Source organism: Emys orbicularis, chromosome 1 (assembly GCF_028017835.1).
Source record: "Emys orbicularis isolate rEmyOrb1 chromosome 1, rEmyOrb1.hap1, whole genome shotgun sequence".
Classification (NCBI taxonomy): Eukaryota; Metazoa; Chordata; order Testudines; family Emydidae; genus Emys; species Emys orbicularis.
The window spans coordinates 229,263,276-229,282,466 of NC_088683.1; the positions used below are offsets into that span (position 1 = coordinate 229,263,276).

At 43.2% G+C, this 19,191-nt stretch overlaps 1 protein-coding gene across 1 annotated transcript in view; it reads right to left on the minus strand.

Annotated features, from left to right (window-relative positions):
• NHS (NHS actin remodeling regulator) overlaps window positions 1-18,911 on the minus strand; it is a 353,913-nt gene extending 335,002 nt beyond the window's left edge. The window contains exon 1 of the mRNA XM_065419307.1: window positions 18,524-18,911. Within this exon, the coding sequence (XP_065275379.1) occupies window positions 18,524-18,911 (388 nt within the window). The remainder of the gene's footprint in view (window positions 1-18,523) is intronic.
• Between the last annotated feature and the right edge of the window lie 280 nt (window positions 18,912-19,191).

The following is a 19,191-nucleotide window of genomic DNA, read 5'->3' on the forward strand; positions in this document are numbered from 1 at the left end:
ATGTCTACAATATCTACCCTTTCCCACCTCCTTAATGTCTAGGTGCAGTGAAAGTGGGGGAGTGAACAGTAAATATTACATTAATAATCATAATAAGGTAACAGTTGCAGAGGCCAAGCTACAATCTTTCCATAACTGTAGATTTAGAATAGTGAGCTTTTAATGCTGGGCAGGACTTCATCATAGACGAGATGCAAGACCTACATGCAGTTCTTGCAACATTTACATTGGTAGCATTTGGACACGCTGCTAACATAGGGCTATCATGGAGCATTAGGTCTCTCCCAAGCCTGTACTAACACAAAGCATGTTAGAAGAATTTGCGCCTTCTACAGTTTAAACAGACTCTATATGCAGACACTTCATTATTGTTGTTGTTTTAGATTAGTGGTGACTATTACAAAAATGTAAGAAAAAGTGAAAAGGGATGAAAGAGTTGAATGCAGATGAGTGGGGGAACCAGGAAGAAACAAAATAAGACCACATACACAACATTCACATTTGAGTTCACATTTCACACGCATGACGGTAATTTTTCCACTAAACAGTACAAGACAAGCTTTAGATCCTGTACTTCCAGGCTTCCTCCACCACTCCAGCACAGCCTTCCCCTTTGGGTGTCTGTGGGCTCTTTGTGACTGAAGTTAGAAGAGAGCAGTTAAAGGTTGCTAAAAAGTGCAACATTAGCACTCAGCAGCCAGACAGTACACATTAGACATTTATTAAACTTCTCAGCACTATATTTTAATTAAACCAAGTCCCATGGCATAATCTCATCTTTACCCAACTGTAATTAATCAGGACATGTAGCTTGTAATGTAAGGAAGTTGTAACCTGGTCCTTGCCGGCCTAGGCCCCAAAAACACCCAGAGACCACCCGAGGTGCAGCACCCGTGTCCTTTTATTGTTGGTGTCCGTTCCCACCACCTACTATTTACAAGTATTTACAGAGGCCAACACTCTTGGAGACTACTAGCTTCCCAGCCAGCAGGGATCTAGAGCCCACGCTGCCCCCTTTCCTGTCTCCCCCCCTTCCTGTCTCTTAGCCAGCTTTATAGGGCAGGCTGGCTACCCAGGTCTGCAGGTGGATCCCCTCTGGTAATTAGGGCGTGGCCCCTCAGCCAGCCCAACTAACCCTTTTCCCTCTGGAACGGGACTAACAGGGGCCTGGCTTGTTTCTCCTAGCCAGCACCCTGTTACAGAAGTGTTGCAGCACACTCTTCCACCACAATCCAGCTCCTGAAGGAGTGGCAGATGCAGATGTCACTGTAACTAAAGTTTTGTCTTTGAGGGACAATGTCCCCCTATTTGTTTAGGGAAGGAATGGAAAATGTCATCTGTTTGTGCCGGTGATATTCCTTGGCCAATCAGCGCTTCATGGTATTGAAAGCATTGGTCCATTAAAGAGAGAATTATTTTAACATTGCCCTGTAAGGCCTCAATCCTGCAAAGTGCTAGTCACTTGCAGAGCATACTTAACAATGTATCTTAGGTATTCGTGTGTCATCCATCATCTTAATAGCAGAGTGTCTCACAATCTCTCCTGTATTTATCCTCACAACACCCCAGTGAGGTAGGGAAGTGCTGTTATCCCCATGTCATAGATGAGGAAATGAGACAGAGGGAGAGTAAGGCCTTGTCCACATTTAAAAGGTTCGGTACAGCTATGTTGGCAAACCCTCCTAGCACAGACGCAGCTTATGCCAGCAAAACAGTCTTTTTCTTAGTATAGGTTACACTTGTTCCCCGAGCAAAATAAGCTATACCAGGTAAGTGACTTTCTGGTAAGTATAATGACATCTCCACTAGCTTTTGCTGCCATTGCTATCACAGATTTAAAACAAACCCACATCCCTAACCAACACAGCTATACCGGCATAACCTGGGAGCGTAGACCATGCCCCAAGCCTGAGCCTTGTCCAAGATCACACAGCAAGTCTCTAGCAGAGCAGGGAACTGAACACAGGTCTCCCAAGTCCTAGCCACTAGAACCAGCCTTCCTCCCCAGCCCGTTATAGAGCTGAATATGCTCAGCATTCCCTGGGAAGCTACCAGTGCCTTGTAGGGTTTGGGCCCCATGTTTTCACTGAAAGTCACACTTACTGGTGGCAGTTTAGGCCACAAAAGTAGCAGCTTTCCACATTTTCTTGTAATAAATAATTGTAGCTCATTGGTATGAAACAGGCTCTAGTAAATAGCACTATGGTGTTTCCAAATGTAATCTAGCTGTCGTCGAAGCTGTGTCAGAATAACGCAGGCTTCAATGGGTGCATGGGATGAGATGAACAATCTAATTTTATATCAAATCAGAAAACGTGACTACTTTTTAAAGCTTGTTTGGTATGCGAGTTTGACAATGGTAAACTCAGCGTTTACGCAGTTAGGGTGATATTCACCCCTTGCAATATGGGCTAGGTACTTATGTCTCACTTGAGTTTTGATTTGAAAAACTTAAATGGGACTTGGGCCAGTACAAGGCCATGCAGCACTCAAGTGCTGACTTTCACCCTTAATTAGCTATACACTATCTAGTGCTAACAGCCAGCGTGTACAATATACAGAGAATCTCATTTACAGTGAGATTCCACAGATCGGAACTTCTCTGGCATTAGCAGTAGAGGCATTGGGCCAAATTTCTCCCTGGGATAATCTATTGAAGTTAATGGAATTACTCCAGGGATGAAACTTGCCCAACATTTGCAATTTTTTCCTATACTATGCAAACACAATGCATCCCAGCCCAACGTTATACTGAATCTTTGTGTCCCTTATCCCAGCACATACAACTAAACTTTCTTTCAAAGCAAAATTACGCAGCGCCCAAGAGAACAATGATCTCCTTGTGATCCAGCTACTTAAAGATAAGCACCACCCCTCAAATCGGGCCTTTGGAAAGCACAAGGCAAAAGACTGCAGCATCTGAGTGCTTTTAAACAGCCCGCAGTACAGCTTCTAGAATCAATGCTTTACCAAAAGCCCATTCACAGCCACACAGCCTCTTCATCACCCACTCCATTCCTCCCACACACACACCTTCCTCCGCCCCTCCCTGAAACAATCCTTTCATAGAATCAACAGCCCAGAAGGAAGGCATCATGCACTGCCAACAAGTTATTCTCATTGGAACCGGCCACCTCTCAAAAAGGCAACTGGGTTTTAAGGATGCAGCAGACAGAGAGGTCAAGATCTGCAAATCTCAGGAACTGCATTAATAACAGCAAACACAATCTGCCTAGTACCAGCAGCGTAACGCAGAAAGGGGATGTACTTTCTACAGAAATGGCACTAAAGTATCTTCCCAGGACAGAACTTGGTATCTTTGGTTCCAATCTTGCAGTGTATGCTGCATGGTCAGCACCATGCCATATGGTCAGCACCATGCTGTGTTCCACTTCCAGGGGACCCCACAGGCAGGATCACTGCAGGATCAGGGCTTATAAAGCCAGGGGCTGGCCAATCCTAGAATCCCAACTGGATCTACAGCCAAGATATTGAAAAGAGAAGGGAAATGGCTTTATGTATTTTAAAGGAGAGAGAGGGCTCCCATCTTGCTGCACAAGATTTTATGCAAATCCTACTAAAATTAATGAGTAGCACACATGCAGATAGATATTCATGCCTGCAGATGAAGATATTCTTTGGTATTTTTGAGTTTAAATCCTCAAAACCAATAAAAATGGTCTGAAGAAAAGACTGAGGTAGCAGAATCATCCTGTCTGTGCCCTGAAATCCTGACCAAACCTTGATTCACATGAGCTCTAGCCTTCACTATTGGGATATTTATGTGATATGCAATCCATCATTCAGCCCTAGGCATTGGCCCATCTGGCTTATGCCACTGAAATCAAGAAGCTACAAAAGAACATGCTACAGGCATGTTGCAAAAGAGGCCAGAATGTAGCTGTATCTATCGATACACAGATGACAAGACTAAGAGCTTGTCTTCACGCACAGCACTACAGCAACACAGCTGCACTGTTAAGATGGTACTACGCCAATGGGAGTAGTTAATCCACCTCCCCGAGAGACTGCAGCTATGTCAGCGGTAGAAGCTCTCCCAACAACACAGCACTGTCTACACGGAGGGTTAGGCAGGTATAACTACGTCACTCAGGGATGTGGATTTCTCACACCCTGAGCAACACTGATATACTGATATAGGTCTATAGTGTAGACCTGGCCTAAGGCTCAACTCTATTTACAAAGGAACAAACTAAAGGGCATAGCCTCATATTTTTTGCAATTATAAATATAACCTGCCTTCAGTGAATCTCAGAATTATGCCATTGACTTACATCAGTTTGCATACAGTTCTTCTCTCCCTCTCCCTGGAGAATTAATTTCACAAAGTAGCTAGTACTGTTATTTCACTGGGTGAGGTGTTAGACGGTCAAGGTTACCTTGCTCTTTATTTCATTTTTCAGTCAGTTGCTGCGATATAATTTGGGTAATATATTCAATGGAGAGGTGCTTAAATTAACACATCTAAACTACAATCACAACCAAAAACCTCTACCCCCAAGTCTCCAAACAATAAGCCTGATTGTCCATTACATCCAGTAGGAGAGATTCCTCAACATCAGTATCAACTCAGCATATTTAGGCCAGCCTCAACTGCAGCATATAATTGAGCATATTCAAGTGCGGATACTCTTCTCCCTTTACATTTCATAATATTCTCCTTCACCTCTCTTCAAACACGCACACAGATTTATCTGTGGCTCTGAGATCAAAAAGAAACTTATTACCATGCTAGTCCTCAGATCAGCCTGCAGGCGCTGCCCAGAAATGAGCCATACCACCACCTTCTTCCATTCTAGTCTGCACCGTATCTATATTGCTACCAGCCAGCAGCATTTTGCTACACATAGTAGGCTATGCCCCACAATTTTCCAGTACAATACAAGTACTGTTGGTTTGCATCCACACATCAATCCACAGGATCACATTGACTCTAAAGCTTTGGCATTGTCAGTCCATAACTTGCTTCATTATAAAACTTGTTCTAGTTTTTTAAAAACAAACAAACAAATATTGTACAGCAAATGAGCTATCTTAAAAGACTGACCGAGACACAACATTGTACCAAACTCTGACCATTTGATGAAATATGTGGAGCTAAAAAAATTAGAGAGATTAATCTTTGCTTTATTTGAACAGTGGAACTTATACTGTATCTTGGCCTTTCTGTTTGCATCAGTTGTTGCTGGTGTGGCTATGATAAGAATTCTTCTTCCCTATATACATGATCATATATATGATCAATGTTCTGAAGCCTTTTGCCTTTACATGATGTCCTCTGCCCATACTCATTTCTTTCTTATATACTTTCCCATTATGTATGTGTGCACACATACGCACAGAGCTGGTGGCCCTGCATTAGTCTAGTCTATCAATTGGAAAGAGGGTCCAATAGACAATTAGATGATGAAGGAGCCATAGGACCACATGTACCATGATGTCTCACATCACAATAATGCAATTGCTATGCTAACGCCTCCATCAAGTCGTGTTTACTGTCACCCAGGGGTTAGGCTCCAAGAAAAATCATTAAGGGTTGCAACATTTTGAAATATTTCCCTCTAATATTTCATTTAGAACATAACCGAAAGGAAATTGGTTAAGACCGAGCTGTGGAACAGTTAGATAAATGATTATTGCTAATGTACATTAATAATCTGTATTAAATTACACCTGGATTATTACATAATGAACATTATCCATATTACACCTGTCAGAGGTAGCTGTAATCCATTCGTTAATTTATGGGCCCAACATTCTTCCTCAAGGAGCCTTTCCACAATTCCACATGATACCCCATCCTAGATTTTATGTCTGGATTGTTGATTTAGGATATAGACAGATAGCTCCCTAAGTGAGGACACTGCTATAGGAGGTTCAAGGGCATTGGTTATTCCATCTTGTGTACTAAATAAGCTACACATGAGGGGTCAAATTCATTGCCAATGTAACTCAATTTAATGGACTTACACCAGGAATAAATTTGGTTGAAGATACGTATTTGTTTAATGTCTGTACAGATGACAGAGTGCAGATAACTGGTGCATGGTGCTACGTCTTTCTATTCTGGTTCACATCACATCACATTTGGGGGAAAATTGAGCACATATGACAGTTATGCATCTCTTATACTTACTGGACCCAATCCCCAGTGGGTATAAATGATTTACATCTGCTGAGGATATGGCCCATTGCTTATAGCAGAGCACTTCATCCAAATAGCAGCCTGCAGGTTATTACATCCAAACTCCCACTGTTTGTCTGTACAGGGGTGCATCAAGGCAGGATCAAGCCCAAAGTATAATATAAATTAGGAATACTGCTGAAGCCCCCAAAAAATAATTGATTTGTAATTTAAGTTGTTAGTTTAGTTGATTTCCCCTCCTTGGTTTAAGCCTGCAATGAGATCGAGTACTGGAGAGCTCTGCAACAAGATATACTGCACCCTTAAAACGAAGGAACGTAACACACGAAGCTTTTAATGTGCTAAGGACAATAATCCATTTACAACATCCATTAGAAGCAGGCTTGGTTTGGTTTAAATTAAACCTTAGGAAGTTTTCAGCAGTTTATTACCTGAACAAGACAGCAACACATTAAAGATAATCAATGGAGAATAAACCACACTAATAAAAATTAGTATCACCACTCCTGTCCATAGTAAGGTGGGGGAGGAGGGGTTGCCTCTACCATTAAGGCAGAGATAGAGGCATAACTTCTGCACTGCGTCTCCTGAGAAATGCAGCACTGAAGATGCAGGGAAGGAGGGAGTCAAGGCGGTAGGAAGGGCCAAAGCTAGCCCCTAAAGGAAGTGCATAGAAGACAAAAAATGATTTTAGATGGAAACTAGTTAACAAACCCAGTAATTCTGGGAGGTGAGACAGAATGGAAAAAAGACAATGTTGACAGAATGATCTGTCCTATGGGTGAAACTTACCCTTGGCTTGCTGAGCCTGGGCAAAGCTCTCCATGCCCCTGAATTCCCACAGCAACTCCACAGGTTATATGCGAGTGGAGTGACCATGCAGGAGGTCTCCCACACCCTCTACATGCTAAGAGAGGGAATCTCTGATGGCTTCAAACACTGTGATATAGAGTGACCAATTGGAGCCGCATTTGTGCCAGAGGCTGGGACAGCAGCTGCCAAGCAATGTAGTATGGGGCAGATGGGGAAGAGCACGTGCATTCCATCTCCTGCAACCTCAAGCAAAATCCATTTACCAAGAACTCAGGATTATCCTCAGTTTTGTGAGTTCAAAGGCAAGCTCCATGAATGTGGAGTACCAATTCCCCCTGGGAATCTAGTGGTTCACCTGAGAGGTGCACTCTTTTCTCAGAACCTTTATGCATGGTCTAATAACTGATTTAATGTGCATCTTCTGTCTGCTCTGCTGCACTTAGCACTTCACCAGAAACCACTGTCCACTAGGGAAGGGAACCTGTTTATGCTGAGACCTGCCTTTCCCCTTCCTTTGGGTCAGATAAATAACCATGAGAGGAGTGGGGTTGGGGGAAAAGGTGGGAAGCTGATTATTGCCTTCTGTTTGGATCCCATCTTATTTCTAGAGCCCTGCGCGGATACAAAATTGCATCTGCATCCAATCCACAAACATGGTCCATGGATATAAAACAGATATCAGCAAATGTGCAGGGCGCTACCTATTTCATCTCTATCCCAGCCACACAGAGCAGCTATGATTTACACCACAGCAATTTCTGCTTAAAATAAAAAATCAAGTTATCTGATTTTACCAAATGCTGGGAATAGATAAATATGGATATTAGGTTACAAAAGGTTGCTACTCAGGCTCACTTTTAATACGGTGATTTACTTTTATTGCTGACTACCTCACTTTTATTATCAACAAACTTTAGCACTCTGCAATCGCATTAGGTATTGTACGCTACAGCATCAGAAGACACAAAATACAAATAAATAAAACGGTGATCCCTGCAGAAAGACCATGTTTTTGCATTCAAAGCTACTCAAGCTCTGAGTGTACAAAGCAGTTGGCTAAAGCAGTCCATCTGTTTCCTTCTTGGTATAGCAATAGGCTGATCTTGAAATTACTGAAAGTTACAGATCTACATGCTGCAGGATTGAGCTCCCAACTTAAAGCTACTTCTAAACATTTGCAAGCTAAACAATAAACTTTAGGGAGGGAAGTGGAAAGAATTGACAAGTTATGACTATTTTTAGTACAACACACAACCCCATGCTCATTGGTCTTAATCACATGCACATGTTAACAGGACAGCTTCTCAGCACTTTCTCAGTGCCATACTCTGAATGGCTACAGTTCAAAGTCCAACTATCCCTCCAATTGAAAGCAAAAAGGAAACCTAAGTGGCTTTGTAAGAATTACAGTGATCCTATATATATAAAAAATAAAGTATCACCTTGTCCTGAGAAATACATTGCAGATTCATGCAGTGTTCATTGACTATAGCAGAGTTCCAAGTACACAACTCCTAATGTAATTATACCAGCTTCTTCATGAGATTTCAATTCCCTCCTGCTTTCCTCCACACCTCTTTAAAAAAAGAAAGTTTAGGGGAAAAAGAGCAAGGGAAGGGAGAGGAATCTGAGATGTATAAAAAGAATTGTCAAATACACAGATACAACAGTTTAAAGTCTCAAGTTAAAATATGGTGGGAGTATATCTGCCATAACATCCATCCTAAAAACATGCCAGTTGTTAAAACAGGCAGTGCATTAGAAGCGGTTAGATATAATGAGAACATAAACTAAAAGTCTTCGGGGGAGATATTTCAACTACAGCAGTATACACTGGATGCTATCTTTTATTTTAATCATGCTATAAACCGTGCCTTTTTGAACGGCTATCTCTTCATGCAGTTACTTACATACTGGTATATAAATTAAAAATCTAGAAGCAATTAGGAATGAAGCTAAGACTCTTTTGATGCTAATACATCAAAAGAAGGAAAGAAATTCCTGCTCTGCCCCCAAAACACACTCAGTAACACAGAAAAAGTTCCCCTCTTCCCAGGCTAATCGCTGAAGTCACTCCAATAGAGCTTCTGATGTCAAACTCCAATTACATGGAGATTGCAAGTGATCTGAAACACAGGTTTTTGAAAAGCCCAGCCCTCTGACTCAGAAGACCCCACAACTGTGCACTTCTGCTGTCAAAAATATTCTCGCAAGCTGATCATATTTCCTCCACTTCAGACACCAAAACATTGCCATTAAAGATCAATGGGCACCATGAAGTGGTAATCCTTCAAATTATGGAAAAGATAGAGAGAGTCTTTGACAGGGTCGGTGCCAGGACTGCAGGGGGTGGGATAACAGATGGGGACCACGCCCTGGATCTATCAGCATCGGAGCCCCCAAAGTAGTAAAGAATATTTGAAGAATGAAGGAATTCCCCAATGCAGTTGAAGAATCATCCTCATTTGGGGGAGCATTTGCATTTAATTCACAGATTTCTTAATCTACCTCATCTCCGTAAAGGTCTTTTTCCTCCTCACCTGGTTCTCCCACGTCCAGTCTTACCTTTAAAAGGGGCAGACATATGGTAGAGCAGCCTTCTCCAGGTACAAAGCAGCTCGTTACCCTCACTGCACAATGATTTTGCATGGAGGGCACCGATGCGCCCACAGCAACTTTCACTTAGAGACTCCTTCACACCTTCAGCCGGCCCTAATGAACTGTGGAGTAACATTACCTAATGTACAATAAGGGGATAGCAGCATAGCCATGAGGTGAATTACTCTTATGTATCCCAGCATACGAGATGGCGACTGACAAAACGTTAACATTCTGCCTTTAATAGATTCCCATCAACTGAGTCGCTCCACTTCACCGCATTTGCACCATTCAAAGTTGTCTATCAGGTGCGCGCTGTGACCTGCACTGAGCAAACAATTCAGAGGAAACTCTCCTGGAGAACGCATTCACACTAGCTTTGTTCTAGCAAGTAAATAACTAGGGCTAGGTTGGTGCTGTTTGGCTGCTAAACCACAAGCCGGACTGGGTGAGGGTGGGGCTGGAGAAGCTCTGCATACGTGGGAATTCTGGGGATCTCTGCTTGTCTCAGGTACAGTATTTCCAGGGGTGCTGGAGAAAGCTATGCCAGAGCAGAGCCTGCAGTGCCTTTGAAACAAGCTGCACTCTCCTATACTGATTCCATTTTGCTGGCCAGCTTGGAGGGAAGGAGCGAAGCCCCACTTTAGCAGCAGCAACACTCAGAAAAAACATCTTTCCTGGTCCTTGCACTCAGGGCAGCAGCTTTGGCTGGTTCATACACGGGGGAGCATGGTAAAGAATAGTTTCTTGTGTCTTCTCCCCATCCTTGCATATCTATGCAAGGCCAGCCATAATCTGATCCTTACAATATAAAAATCATAAAATAGGCAAATCTATGCAAGAAATGTCCAAAAAAAAAAAAAGAGTCAGATTTTGTTGAGCCAGAGCAGCGTTTGAGTGGCATCGTTATATTTTATATTAATGTTTGCTTCCAATAATTCCTTCCCTCAGTTCAAGGACATTTCAGAACTAGCCAACAGGTTTTGGATACACTCCAGGCTCTTCCCCTTCCCTCCCCCAGAAATCAAACTCCCATCTTTCATGTGTGGAAACAGATAGCTAATTGACTCTCCCACATGATCTCCATCACAAAGAATTTAAGTAACCACAGTTTCTTTTACCTTCACTTCCCAGCTCCCAGACAATCTATTTTATAAATAAATCACACCAGAAGGGGGAAAGGAGGTAGAACCAAGAGCAAGATGTTAAAAGGACACACAAAGACCACAGAGTTTTACCCACATTATTAAACTATAAAGATTCTCAAATAGACACCAGATACAGGCTGTATGAAAACATATACTCAAGTTATCAAGCCAGATCCTCATTTGGTATAAAATCACATATACATTTAAGTCCCCTCACACCAGTTTTACACCTGTGTCACATCACTGACCTTAATGGAGTTATCCTGTTTATACCAGCTGAGACCCTCATTCAATATCTCTAATTAACATATAAGGCCTGTTCTCCTTTCACAACAGTGTAAGTCAGGAGTAGCTCCATTAATTCCACTAAAGTCTACAGAGTTACCCAGGTGTATGACTGGCATGAGATGAAAATCCAGCTCCTAATATTTTTAATATATATCAGTCTCTCTCATCAGAAGGGCTCTTCAATTAGCAATAAGACCCCAAAACAGCCATATTCCTCTGCTATTTAGGAGTTATTGAATTTTCACTGGTAAAGTGCTTGGGTAAAATCCTAGCACCATTGAAGTCAATGGGAGTTTTTCCATTGACTTCAATGGGGCCTAAATTTTATTCCTTTGTTTTATTTTAAAAAGGACAGATTGTTATATATGACACAATGTGAGTCAAGGTGGCAACCCCAGATTCCAAAGCATAAGATCACGGCAGACGTGCTTTTGTAAGAGTCCTTGGTATTAGTTTCTACCCATTGCTTAAAATAGATTTTAAAAGCCTTCCACCTGACTCTACATATTTTTCTCTATTTCAGAAACTAAGTTGCATCATTAGTTTGTAAACAAAGACAATTACTTTTCTTTTTGAATGACTGTGCGCAGTCTAATGTTATTGTAAGGCACGGAAACTCTTACCCCGTGGTTTTCCTCTTCCATTTTTTAATTGTTCCAATGCTAGCAAAAAACAAACAAGCAAACCAACATTTCAGTTCTCCAAATCCCACAGTCCCCGCTCATTTGACATCAGCCCTCCAATCCTATAAAAAGCAGAGCAGTGGGGGAACTCTCCTGCTTTCCCACACCACAAGAGAAATCAACTGAAATACATAATGTTGGATCATGTTGCATTAATTGAAGAACTGCACTCAAGAGTGCCATAGAGAAAAGTCTTCTAAAAAAATAAGACAAAGAGTCCTGTGGCACCTTATAGACCAGGGGTAGGCAACCTATGGCATACGTGCCAAAGGCGGCACGCGAGCTGATTTTCAGTGGCTCACACTACCCAGGTCCTGGCCACAGGTCCGGGGGGCTCTGCATTTTAATTTAATTTTAAATGAAGCTTCTTAAACATTTTAAAAACCTTATTTAATTTACATACAACAATAGTTTAGTTATATATTATAGACTTATAGAAGGAAACCTTCTAAAAATGTTAAAATGTATTACCGGCACACGAAACCTTAAATTAGAGTGAATAAATGAAGACTCGGCACACCCCTTCTGAAAGGTTGCCGACCCCTGTTATAGACTAACAGATGTATTGGAGCATATACGTCTGTTAGTCTATAAGGTGCCACAGGACTCTGTCGCTTTTTACTAATCCAGACTAACACGGCTACCCCTCTGATACTTAAAAAAATAAGGTAACTGATAAAGAGACAGAAATCTTGTCCATTTCCAGAAGGACAAAGAACTGTGCTCTATTATTCACTGTTTTTGAGTGTGAGAGAAAGACATTATATTGAAGGCATTGGTTATCACATCCAATGCACAATTTTTCTTTCCAGGTTTTTCTATGGGCCCCAGACTGAGTTTCTAGTTCATATGATTTAAATAAAATAAAAAGAGAGAGAGAGTCATTGAGGCTCTGTTCTACCTCACATACCTTAGATTGCAACAATGTGCTTTTCCTAAAGCACACAAAAACAAAACATAAAACCCTACATTCAGATGTTTCAGGTTTGTCTTGAACTCAGAAAAGCATTGGAGTACAGAATTAAGGACAGCTGAAAATCTATTCTTTATCGTGGCTACTGGTATTGGAAGCAATACAAGACACAGGATGGTCATCCATTCGTTATCCCCTATCATGCCTCAGCACAATAGGAATAGCACAGAAAGGAGTTGCAGTCTAACTAAATTCATTTGTCTCAACCTCACAAAAGACAAAATATAGCTATTATTTGTTGCTTTTTCAATGGTTTAAAAGGATGCACCCAAAGTTACTTTAAAGAAACACCCATCCTTAAAGAGGCTGGGGTTTCTGATGAAGCAAACCATATCCGTTCTGAAGCTCTCTAGGACAACTTCATTTAGGGGATTCTTTACAGATTCCATTTCAGCAGTAATTGGGACTTCAACATAATAAAATGAGGAGACACTATCATCATCTTCACTTCAGATCTAAATAAAAGGTATTGTAAAAAAACAATGGTGGTGGTGTGGGGGAAGGAGCATGCAGATCATCATTGTGGATTAAACATGTCATTGCGGTGCTGGAAACCCATACTCAGCAGCATTCCACCAACACATGGGAAAAGAGTGAAACTGACAAAAAGCAAACGTGAAACTAACCAGTCAATTTCCAGTGACCAAGCCAAGTTAAATGTAATAAATAAGCTGCATAAGCATATGTCATAAATGACTCAGTAAATTTGCAAGTAAAGAATTCAAGATATTATTTTTATCTTGATACTGTCCCTTTAAAGGAAAAAATACCAAAGTAGTGAAGAAACTCCTTGTAGCACTCTAGAGCTGCTCCTAGGAACTTGTGAAAAGCATAGTAACACAAGGTGTTCCCTTGTTCCTTGGTAGCTACGGCACTGAACCTGGCTATACTGCAAAACGCAGAAGGAAAAAGTGAGACACTACTCTCGTAGATTAAACTTGTAAAAGATGTTCGATTTTCAATAAAATATTTATGCTTTTTAAAAAAATAAAAACTCAGCAATTACAGAATTCTCAGAGATCACAAGACTTTAAAACTCTACTGCCTACTCAACACTGGTTACTAGTAAACCTTCCCTGGCCAGTAGGGTGGCCTACATCATCAATTTCTGCAAAATTGAAGCTTTCCTTTAAAAAGTGTTACATCTGTAGCCCTTGTGATTATGAAGTAACTTTTCCAGATATGAACAGATGCCTTGCTGCTTTCCTGAATCTGCAGACAGATCTTGTGCTTCTACTGATACTCACAGCTTTCTCAATAAACAACAACAGTAAAACTAATAAGAGTCTCAGCAGTTTCATTGCTATTATTCAGAAAGCTGTAGGCAATAATAAGACTGTCAGGAACTGTGTCACTATCACCTTGCTTTTGTTTTGGAAAACTCTAGCAGCAGCAGCAATTTTTGGTGCAGTAGGACAAAAAAAATTGAGAGCGAGAGAAGGGTAGAGAATAGCCAACTTTGGAATGGCAGGGAAGGAAAAGAGAAAGCTCTTTCCTGTCTTCCACCAGTAGGGTGGGATAGGATTCTTACACCCCTATTAACCAGAGACATACATGAAAGATGGAAAGTTAACCAGGATCCAGGAACTGGACCATGATAGGAATCCTAGTAGTGAAGTGGGGGTGTTTAGGGATGGGGTGGGGAGAAAGGGACAATCTTTCCCTTGAACCTAGATGTTGGCCGAAGGGCGTCATTTCTAGTTTATTCCTCTAGCTAACAGGTCCTTGGTACATTTCCCAATCCCATTTCTACGCAGAAGTGAGAGGAAAATTGCAGCTGCACAGCAGAAAAGCTCAAGCTAAATTTAAAAACAAAAACCCCCCAACAATCCTGAGGTCTTTATTAGTCAGATCACAATGACCCTGAGACAAAGAAGTTAAGGCCCAAAGAAGATTGCAGAACTGGGGATATGCATTATTATAAAAGCCAACAAAATGTCACTTCTAATATAGTCCTTGAAATTTTCTGCTGTGTCTTTCGATCCCTAGTCAAATATTTTATGACAACAATGTATAAATCTTCAAGTTTAAAAATGTAAAATGTTACTTTCTGTAATACTTATATACAGTGCTATTATACACTAGTTTTAAGAGACTTTTCCCTTTACAGCACCATTCATCTTTTTGATTCCTCAACAGTGGTAACCTGACTTGTCAATATATTGGGTCAAATGACAACCTGATATAGTTATTGACTTCAATAGGAATACTCCAGAGATGGATTTGGCCCATTATCTAAATGTCTTCATAATGAAATCTGGCTGGTTCATTAGGAAAGAGAGAAAAAGGTCCTGAAACTTCACTGCTCAATGTTTTGAGCACCTCTGCCAGCAGCCTAATAATAGGACAGTATTATTCTCAAATCATTGTGCTGCGATTAGCGGTGTTATTACACCAAGTGTTTGTACAGTAGCAAGACAGACTAATACATTTAAACATAACGGTCTTTTAAAAGTGTACTTGATCTGCAATTCTAATACCATATTGCACAGCATCTCAGCAAACATGGCCAACACCCTGATATGCTAAAAGTACTGGGCCAAATTCAACCTTGGAATTACTCCATTGATTTCAATGGAGTTGAGCCAAATTCATCCATTGAGTTGAGTGAAATAATATCAAGGATGAGTTTGGTCCACCATGTTTAAAAACAATTGCATATTGCCTATAGTACTAATGAATGAGGAAGGGTCTGTGGATGGAAAAACTGGACGTGCTATCTTCATGCACTGTAGGATGGGATGTGTGCTTTAATGTGTAATGTGAATTAGTCTGTGAACCATACGCTGGATATACAGGGGGGGTGGAGGGAAGATATGTGGTACTAGTACATGAATATGGAGAGGTGGGACGTAGGTATGAGTAGCTGTGTCGATGGTGACACAGTATATACATATGAGAAGTAAGGACATTGTCCCTGGGATCCTCCAGAAGAGCATTCACATGATCTAGTCATCCAGGGGATCTCTACAGCTTCACTATCCAGGTGTGTATGAATGGGGAAGTGAGGAGAGAGAATCAGCAAAGTCTTTCCCCTCCAAAAAAGCTGAACATTTAGCTCCTGGCACTATTAAAATGTGGGTAAAAAGCCACATTCTGCTTTTTATCAACACGTGGGTAAATCCAAACACTCTAATGAAGGTCATGGAGTTACACTAATGTAACATCAGTGTGTCATACTGTAATTTGCATACCAACTGTATAAATGCAATCCATGGGGGAGGGAAGAGAGGGGGAAAAAAACCCTGACAGGGCTAGATCCGGCTCTCACACTACTATAAATCTAGAGTAATTCCTCTGACCTCAATGTAGTTACTGTGGGTTTATACTGGTATAAATGAGAGCAGAATGTGGCCCAAAGAGGTTTAGTTTCCTCACTTGGTCCCCTCCTTTCATCACACAATCCTCTTTCACACCACACATTTCTAATCAAAGCAAAAAAACCACTCCAGTTATATATTAGTACTCACTCTGAAACAGAAAACCTTCTCTCATCATCATGGGCCAGATCCTCAGCTGGTGTATATCAGCATAAATCCACTGAAGTCAGTATAGTGCTACACTGATTTACTCTAGCTGTAGCTGAGCATCTCATCCTAACTATCTGTTCTGAACACCTATGGGAGGCTTCTGTTCACCATCACTGCAAAAAGTTCATTGACTCAAAAGGGGGCTAATTCCAACTTTACACAGGAGTGAGAGAGAGGAACAATCAGACAACGAATTTTAAAATGTCATGTTCATTTCCAAATATCTTTTTAAAAGACTGACAATATTTCAGCCTCATTTAGCCCATATAAACTGGAGTAACTTCACTGAACTTGGTGCAGCTACTCTGGATTCATACTGGAATAACAGAGCAAAATCTATCCTCGTGTTTCTCGCTGAGAAGTGCTCTTATACAGATAGCAAGAGAAGAAAAGGACTCAATATATTTTACTTTGTTAGTTCAGAGTTGGAGACAGAAATCTTACCTAAGAAAAATACATATTCACACATATTTGGGAAATGTACGCATCACTAAGAGTCTGAAAATGGTTATATTCAATCGTTGTTAACGTAAGCCACATTCTGAAGATATTAACAGCTGTTAGAAGTACAGAGTCTATCACTGCTTTTGACTGGAGAGGAAGCAGGATTAAAGCACTCATTGCTAATAACAACAGTATAATATTGCCTTGACCACAACAGATCTAATTTTTTTCAGGATTCCTCAGGGTTGCTCTTCAAAACAAAAGTCACTCCTCAAACTTCATGCCTTTATGGCCCTGAAAACTGCCTATAGATTTATCATTTTTATTATTTCTACTTAAGGGCTTAGAATTTTAAGCAGGATGTCAGGAATATTGTTAAGGATAAGGGACATTTTCACTGGCAGGGGGGAGGGGATAAATGAAGGTTGGGGTTGGAAAAGTATCAGAAATTCCTGGAAAAAAATCCCCTGGGCACCTTTGTATAAATCCTGCAGCATCTCCTCTGTCATAAGAGCAGCCATACTGGGTCAGACCAATCATCCATCTAGCCCAGTATCCTGTCTTCTGACAGTGGCCAGTGCCAGATGCTTCAGAGGGAATGAACAGAACAGGGCAATTATCAAGTGATCCATGCTTTGTGGTCCAGTCCCACCATGTGGCAGTCAGAGGTTCAGGGAACCCAGAGCATGGGATTACATCCCTGACCATCTTGGCTAATAGCCATTGATGGACCTATCCTCCATTAACTTATCTAATTCTGTTTTGAACCCAGTTATAGTTTTGGCCTTCGCAACATCCCCTGTCAAATCCTTCGCTGTTGACTATGCAGTCCCAGAAATCCTAGTCAGGAAGCTTCTTATGTAAGTCAGAAACCACTGACATCATCTTTCTTGTTATTGAAATGGTCTGGTTGCACACACTGCGCCCGGGAACATACTGATCCGCATTGGTTTGTTTATAAATTCACTCGGAAACAACCTGGTTGGGGAGCTGTCTCTTTGACACTGGTCAATATCAGCAAATCAAGTGAGTCTGCCTGACCTGAACGCTGGGGAAAGTACAAGCCTGACGAATTCACGCATTTTCATCCCCGCAGCGCTAAAAGCAAGGCTCTTTCCCCCTCTCCGGCCCCCTCTTTTTGCCACACACCTTCCAGCCCCTTGAGCAGGTATTTACTCATCATGAGGAATTCAAGAGAAGCGTAACCCAACTCCAGCTGGTGCCTGCAGTCACATAGTCTATGCCTGGCAGCACCGCAAGCGGCCGGGTCTCATTTATTCTAGGCAGCTACTCCTGAGCGAGGCGGGGATGGCGAGCCCAGGGCTAGGATGGGTGAGGAGGCGATTGGTGGATCATCCCATACCACCCACCAGGTTGAACAGGCAGCCGCGCTCCCGAGCCAAACACATGCTCTCGCCCTTGAAATCAGCGGTCCATTTCAGAACCTCCAAACTTTACAACCAGGTCACCTGCCGTCCCCCCCGCCCGGCAGATCCAGCCTGCAAACACCCGTCGCCTCTGCCCCCAGACGGGGGTAGGGACCTCGGGCCATTTCGCAGAGCGGCTGGTTTCTTTTCAGGCGGCGATGCAGCCAGGAGGAGCAGGGCGAAGCTGGGATGAGGGTCTAGGAAATGCGTGCGCCCCCCGCACCCCACCGATTCATTCAGCTTCACAGCTCAGCAAGTCCGTCCTGGTTTCATTTGTTAAAGCACCAACTTTTCTCGCCCAAACCCTCTCCCCCTTCCAGGCGCCCCGGACAGAGCCCATCTCCTCCGGCTGCCCCCCGGCTTCACTTCCAGGCGATCACACACACAGAGCCCCCCACACACAAGGCTTAGCGTCCCCCCCGGGGGGGGGGCGAGGCGCGGCTGGCTACTCACGCACTGCCTCCTGCTTGGGATCCAGGCTCCGCAGCACCCCCTGCACACCGCTGATCTTGCCGTGCAGCGCCCGCACCCTGCGCTGGGCCAGCTGCAGCTCCGTCTCGATCTCCTGGAAGAGGGTGCAGGCGTGCCGGGCCACGTCGGACAGCTGCCGGAGGATCCGGGCCAGGGCCCCGTTACTGATCGAGCAGAGATCCAGCATCGTCAGCACCGCCGCAGCCTCCTTCCCCTCCGCGGGCACCACGGCGGCAGCCTCCTCCGGCTCGGGCTGCGGGTGCGGCTGGTCCCGGGGCTCGGGGCAGCCCAAACTCTCCTCCAGCAGCGAGGCGGCCGGCTGCTGCCGGCACAGCCACTGGGGCTCCACGATCCGCTTGGCGAAGGGCATCGCCGCTCCCGGGGCTCGCCGGCCGGCCAGCCACACACACACGCGCGCGGATCGCGGCAGCGCTCTGCCCTCCCCAGCCCCCGCCGCCCAGCGAGCCCCGCACGCCGGGCTGCTGCGCTCTCCCGAGTCCGCTTTCACTTGCTAACAGCCGGCACCGGCCGGCCAGGCGTCCCCCATGGTGCGCGCCACGGGCGGCGTCCTCTGCCTGCGAGCGGCTCCCTCAGCTGGGGGAAGTCACCGGCGCCCAGCCCCGCTCTCCGCTCCTCTGAGCATCAGCTGC